General features: G+C 46.7%; 1 protein-coding gene across 2 annotated transcripts; it reads right to left on the reverse strand.

Moving 5' to 3' along the window:
• Positions 1-453: 453 nt before the first annotated feature.
• Positions 454-6,472, reverse strand: ASB12 (ankyrin repeat and SOCS box containing 12). Of its 2 annotated transcripts, none has more exons than XM_089537163.1 (3): positions 6,309-6,472; positions 2,961-3,804; positions 454-2,446 (listed from the first exon to the last, which is right to left on the reverse strand). In XM_089537163.1, the coding sequence occupies exons 2-3, from the start codon at positions 3,781-3,783 to the stop codon at positions 2,310-2,312; spliced, it is 960 nt and encodes a 319-aa protein (XP_089393289.1). In that variant the 5' UTR covers positions 3,784-3,804; positions 6,309-6,472; the 3' UTR covers positions 454-2,309. The 2 variants fall into 2 exon arrangements, with proteins under 2 accessions (XP_089393289.1, XP_089393290.1); XM_089537164.1 differs by having other exon boundaries at positions 454-2,477.
• Positions 6,473-6,891: the final 419 nt, after the last annotated feature.

Consider the following 6,891-nt stretch of genomic DNA (forward strand, 5'->3'; position numbering starts at 1 on the left):
CGCTAACGGAAAGCCTTTTCGGGTTGCGAAATGTATCGGGTTACGAACGGCGCCGCGGAACGAATTAATTTCGTAACCCGAGGTAGCACTGTACTTTAACTCTCATATATATATATATATATATATATATATATTGCAGCTGAAATGTAATAATGTAAGATACAGTTATGTCTGCCATAATTGTGTAAGTTCTTGGGCATCATTTTCCTTGGCTTCGTCTATTACATCCATTGTTACATGCCCCTAAGTTTTGCCCTTGACTTATATCCATGGGTCATATCAAAATCCATAATTTTGGCTCCAAAACCTGCCCTTGACTTCTACATGAAGTCGACTTATAGTCAAGTATATACGGTTAAATCCATACTTGTTAAGATCTATTTGAAACCACCTTTTTGTTTTCCTTTTTTTACAAAGGACCACAACAGTACAGATCAGGAAAATACTGATTTATTTCATTTGCATGCCACCTTTCTCCCAGAAATAATCCAATCTGGCACCACTTCAACTGCTGTGGCTCAGTGCTGTGGATTGCTGCAAGCTGTAGTTTGTTGTGCTGCCATCAAACTACAGTTCCCAGAATTCCATAGCACTGGTCCATGACAGTTGATTTTCTTTGCCTGCCATTGAAAGGAAAGCAGGGAGATGGCTGCCATAGCCTCCTATATAATAATAATAATAATAATAATAATAATAATAATAATAATACAAATCTCAAGGGATCCAAACATATAATGCACATGTTGCTTCTGAGTTTGGCTCAATAGCGGCACTTAGTGGTTGGAGTTGGCTGAATCCATAATTCCTCCTTTTAAAAATAGCGCACTGTTCATTCCAGGATTATGTGAAGTGAGCATTATTGCTTAAGGCTGGAACAGATGTTCAGCATTGCAGTGGTTCCTTAACCCATAGAATTAGTCCGGCTTTATAGTTTGCAAGACATCCTAGCGCAAGCAGACCTTGGTTCATTGGTCATTCTGGCCACACTTCTGAAGGCCTGTTTTGTCATTCATTTATCCAGCTATCCAACCATCCGTCTTAGTGGTTTCCAAACTTTGGGTCCTCCAGATTTTGGGATTACAGCTCCCACAATTTCCGACTCTTGGTTAGGGCTTCTTGGAGTTGAAGCCCAAAACACCCGGAGGACCAAAGTTTGGAAATCACTGATCTATCCTATTTTAAAAAGAGATCTGCAAGCACTTTTAGAACAGTTATTCCATGGGTTTTTGATGGTGCTGCAGGCGCTAGCCAGTCAATGCCTTCCACAAACTGAAATGAAATATGCAGAGCCAGTTTTCGAAGGCAGGTTTGGCTCACCGCGAACCAAGTTGCAATATGTTTTACCCTCCTGAAAGACAGGATGTCAATGAGTATATTCTATAACTGAAATAAAACATAGATAATATATGATGTCCATATATATGGGTGCTCTCCATACCATTCCTTCTCATTCTGCGCTGAAAGAAAATGCATCCAAAAGTCATTACAGAAATAGAACGGAAAGGTACATCCATACTGACCGTTGTGCAGCTGTTTGCAAAACCATTCTGCAAGCTTTATCCACAGAATTAAGAATATTTCTGCAAGTATGTCAACTGTTTCGATGTTTCCCATTCATCAAATAAGCTTTTGCATGTGATCCATTCCAAACCAAAAAGCATTTCAGTCCGTTCTCGAACAGGTATCCTTACCTAGGCATAGGTCTCATGGAGTAGACCTCAGTGAGTTAGACCTGAATGCTCTCCTAACATGTTTCTGGATAACATTAGACCAGAAAGTCAGTCATGACCCAAGAGCTGACTTGAGCCCATGCATCATTTATTGCCAAGTTGAGTCTTAGTCAAGTAACTGAAGTGACTTGAGCCCGACTTGAGTCTGTGCCAATTGACCTGAGTATCCAAGTGGAGGATAGAAAAGAAGGCCATCACATTTGGTGGCAGAAGTGGGATAGATAGATAGATAGACAGATAGATAGATAGATAGATAGATGACCTCCCAAAGGCATCAAGAAGCAACATTAAATGGAAGGCACTGTGTGGCATAGACCACTAGGCTTCATGGGACCTTAAACAGATTTGCTTTTTGAACCCATGCATGGTTCATGAAACCTCTTTACCCTTTCCTACTAAGGTTCCAGTTTCTGGTTTTAGATAACATACCTGATGCAAATGGGTCGCACAACACACACACACACACACACACACACACACGATAGAAAACAAGGCCACCAAACTACACGTCTTCCAAGTCTTAGTTTTTTTCCTTTGTTTCCTTTCGTATCCGAAGTTACAGTGCTTGAGGACCCTGGGTCAGTGCCAATGCTGATCTTCCTTTGCGGTGCCTTTACAGTTGGTGTTTGAGATAGCTGAGCAGCGGCGATGGGATTTCCAGTTGATCGACGGCGCGGGGTTGGTTAGCCGGTCGGAGGAGTTTCCGGATGGTGAGTCTGCATTGAGACATCAAGGATTTGGGGAGAACTAGAAAGCAGGAAGAAATGGAAACAGTGAAATCTAAGTGGTCATCTTGGTGAGATTTCAAGATGCACATGGGCTTCAAAGTTTGGCGCATCACCGCAAAGGCAGGAGTGAAACATTAATCCCATGTGTGACCACACCAGTATCCATATCATCGTCTGTTAGCATTTCAAATACTATCTGGATAATAGAAAGGGTAAAATATACGTATATAGAGAGAGTGTATGCGCTGAACAATGTATTATTCAGACTCTGATGACTTTGCTGGTGCAAGACAGTGCATTAATCTAATATTTGTCTGTTTTTGTTTAACAAGGGAGGGAGAGGGTTTAATTTCCTTTCTGCAATATTATTTTCCATACTGAACTTGAAAACAAAGAGCTGCTATAATAATTGGTCATGATCCATAATATGTAACTGGTTGTATTGCTGAATTAATTCTGGCCCGTGTTGTCGTTGTTTTTAAAGTAAAAGGCAATGACTTACCTCTTTCTCTGGCCAACAGATCTATCGCCTCAGAGCTGGTTGAGATCTTATCCAAGGCGATCCCCGGCAAGTAAACGTTGGCTCCAAAATCGATGAGGAGTTGGACAAATTCGGCTCCGCAGCCGTGCCGCAGGCAGATTTCCAGGAGCGTCTTTGGGGATTTGACGCGGCCGACCATTTTCTCGTCATTGCAGTTGTAGTTCGGATCGGCGCCGTAGAGCAGCAGCGTCTTGAAACACTCCAGATGCCTGTAGACCGCTGAGAGGTACAAAGGGCCGGAGCAGGCCACGGAGTTGGCCGCCCACTCGGGGACCCTTGCCTTGACGTTGACCTCTGCCCCATGGTCCAAGAGCTCCCGGAGGATGTCCACGTCTCCGTCTCTGGCTGCGGTGAGGAGCGGAGTGCAGTTGTTGTGGATGCTTCCGGACGGATTTGCTCCGGCTTGCAAGAGGGCCCGGACGCAATCCAGGTGGCCATTGTTGACGGCAACGAAGAGCGGGGTCTGAGCCTTGACGTCCAAGCTGTCGACTTCGGCTCCATGGGCCAGGAGGACCTTGACGCACCTGGCGTGGCCCTTGGCGGCGGCGAAACGCAGCGGCGTTCCAGGTACCCCCCAACCGCTCCTGCTGTTGATGAACCCTTTGTATCTCTCTTGGCGCAACAGTTCGTCCAGGAGCTGGTAGTTGTCCTGGGACACGGCGAGATTCAGCGCCTGCCTTTCGTCTTCCCCTTCTTCGTCTTCTTTGGGCTGGAGCATGGAGAAGATCTTGGTGATATCCAGCAGGCTCATCTTGGTGCCTCTCTTGAGGGTGACTTTCATCATGAACTGTGCAAGGTTGGAAAGCTGCAAGCCAAAGAAATCATGTAAAACAAGTCACGCTGCACAACGGAAGCATCTCGATCCCACTTCAGGCACTTCAAAGTGCCTTTGGAAAAGTCATTTGTTTGCAGGAATAACTGCCTCTCAGGCTGAGAGAGTGTGAGTTGCCCACTGGGTTTCAGTGGCTGATTGTGGATTTCAAAGCCAGACCCCTATGCCACAACAATTCCACATTTCAAAGTCAGACCCATATAACTTTATGATTTCACATTTCAAAGTCAGACCCATATAGCCTTATGATTCCACATTGCAAAGCCAGGCCCATATAGCCTTATGATCCCACATTGCAAAGCCAGGCCCATATAGCATTATGATTCCATGTTTCCAAGCCAGGCCCATATAGCATTCTGAATCCTCTTTAACTGCCATGACACCATCCTATGGAATTTCCTATTGGGAATTTTTGGCAAGGAGAGGTCTAACGTTTTTCCAAACCCAGGGCTTTGTGGGATATTGCCATAACAGCTGAAGCAGATAGAGAACTATTACCTATGTAACATAAATAGGACTTCCCCTAGAATCTCAGACTGTTTCTGCAATGCAGAATTAATCCAGTTTGACAGCGGTTTCACTGCCATGGCCCAACGCCATGGAATCTGGGGCCTGCAGTTCATTGCGGCACCAAAGCTTTCTGATCAAGGAGTCTCTGTAGAAGCCAATTGCTAGCATGTGCATATATATATATATATATATATATATATATATATATATGGCAAGAGGAGGAATGCATGAGTTCCACCTGCTTGGCTATGAAATGCTAGAAGCCCCGGAGAAGGGGGGCAGAACAATTTCCGGTGCATGCCATTCCAAAAGTATTCCTTCCTTCCTTCCAGGTTGCTCTAAATAAGAGACCAGGGCCTCCTGCCAGCCTCCAGTAACCCTCCATCTCCTGACCATAGGCTTGACTTGGGGGAAAGTTACTTTTTAGACCGTCTGTGCTGTTGGCCGTCGAGTTGTTCCCGATTTATGGTGACGCTAAGGCAAACTTATCACGAGGTCTTCGGAGGGAGGTTTGCCAATGCCCTCCTCGGAGGCTGAGAGAATAGGACTTGCCTAAGGTCACCCAGTGGGTTTCCATGGCCAAGCGAGGATTCAAATCCTGGTCCCCAGAGTCACAGTCCGATGCTAAATCCACTACATCATGCTGGTTCTTACACTTTTTAGACTACATCTCCCAAAGTCCAGCTTCCTATACACCATTTTAAAAAGATCCCGTCAGTCACGGGATCCTGGAATTTGTAGTTTACAGAGGGACTTAAACGTCTCTGGCAAAGGATCCTAAGGACCACTTGAAACTTGAGATCCAAGTACTACTTAAACTAGGAGTCAAACCCATAGAAATGCCACTAGAAATCTCAGGATTCCAGATGCTTGTGTGAAAAGAGGCCACAAATAGACAAGGGATGGAGGCAGCTGCCTGTGTTGTTGTGTTTTCCTTGGGGCCACGCTGGCGATGGAGGCCTCTCATCTGATCATGTTCCCTTTGGCTATTTCTGGACCCCTTTGGCTCCTGGGTTTCTTTTTTTGGGAAAGCTATTTTCATTCTGAATTTGGGAGACGCAGCATGCATTCCTGAGCCCCAAACCAGCCAGACAAAGGGACCGCTCTTTTTTATGGGTAAGGAAAGGGCATCGAGTGTATCTCCATTGATTACTTTGGCAAGATTATTTGGCAGTATTGCACAATAGTATTGCCAAAATAACACATGGGATATACCGATACCAAGTCCATTGCTATTGCTACCAACCCCTGGGCTCCATAAGAGCTGCTTTCTCCTAAGGCTGAGAGAGTGTGACTTAGCAATAGCAAGTCCATTGCTGTTGCTACCAAACCCAGGGCTCCATAGGAGTTGCCTTCTTCTCCTGAGGCTGAGAGAGTGTGACTTAGCAAGAGCAAGTATTGCTACAAACCCCAGGACTCCATAGCCGCCTCCTGAGGCTGAGAGAGTGTGACTTATAGCAATAGCAATGGCAAGTACATTGCTGTTACTACAAACCCCAGGGCTCCCATAGCAGCTGCTTTCTCCTGAGGCTGAGAGAGTGTGACTTAGCAATAGCAATAGCAAGTATTGCTACCAATCCCAGGGCTCCGTAGGATTTGCCTTCTCCTGAGCCTGAGAAAATGTGAATTATAGCAATAGAAAGCACATTGCTGTTACTACAAACCCTAGAGCTCTATAGGACTTGCCTCCTCCTGAGGCTGAGAGAGTGTGACTTAACAAGAGCAAGTCTTGCTAGAGACCCCAGGGCTCTTCTTGAGGCTGAGAGAGTGTGCCTCGCCTTAGCCAGCCAGGGCCACCCCATTCCCAAAACTGGGGCCAGGCTGCATTCTTTCCCTGCAGCATGGCTCCTCCTCTGCCGGCCCTAAAGACGACTCGCGTGTCAGGCAGACGCGTGTTGCGGCGGGGCACGTGTGAACCCACCCAGGGGAGAAGATGCAGGTCAAGGGCTGGGGAGGGGATTACTCACGCGGGGCCGGTGGCTGGCTACTGGGCTCCAGCAGCGGGGAGGGTCCCTCCGTTGGGTCACCCGGGGCTTTGTGTGTCGCAAAGGAGACCCTCTGTGAGGTGGGACAGATAGTAGGGCCAGAGAGGCCAGCCCCAGCCCAGGACAGCTGCCCCAAGTGCGCCTTCTCCGGGGCTAATTTTAGCCCCTTTCGGGCTCTTATCAGCTGAGCCTCTGCCATTCGGGGAAGGAGGAGGGAGCCAGGCAGCATCTGCACCAAAGCACTGATGCGCTTTGGACCCGGCCCTCCTGCCTCCCTCTCTCCTTGCAAAGGACATCATCATCATCATCATCATCATCATCATCATCATCATCATCATCATCATCATCATCATCATCACCGGCCCTTTGGGGAAGCCGAGGCATTTTCACTGGAGCAGAGAATCCGATACAGCCAGCCCTCCTTATCCACGGATCTTGTAAATCCATGGATTCAAGCATCCACGGTTTGGAAAAAAAGCTGCAGGGGAAAAGGAGCCATCCCCAACTGCAAACCTTGACTTTTGCCATTTTATATAAGGGAGGCCATTTTGCTGTGGGATTTCAT

The sequence above is a fragment of the Sceloporus occidentalis genome, unplaced genomic scaffold, assembly GCF_023333645.1.
Source record: "Sceloporus occidentalis isolate IW3139 unplaced genomic scaffold, rSceOcc1.0.p SCAF_8, whole genome shotgun sequence".
NCBI lineage: Eukaryota > Metazoa > Chordata > Lepidosauria > Squamata > Phrynosomatidae > Sceloporus > Sceloporus occidentalis.

What these genes read in the sequence shown, in the direction of transcription:
- ASB12 (XM_089537163.1), bottom strand. Translation starts at nt 3,783, where the DNA reads ATGATGAAAGTCACCCTCAAGAGAGGCACCAAGATGAGCCTGCTGGAT. An exon ending in TCTGTTGGCCAGAGAAAGAG is followed by an intron (nt 2,447 to 2,960) that starts GTAAGTCATTGC and finishes GTCTCAATGCAG; the next exon opens with ACTCACCATCCGGAAACTCC.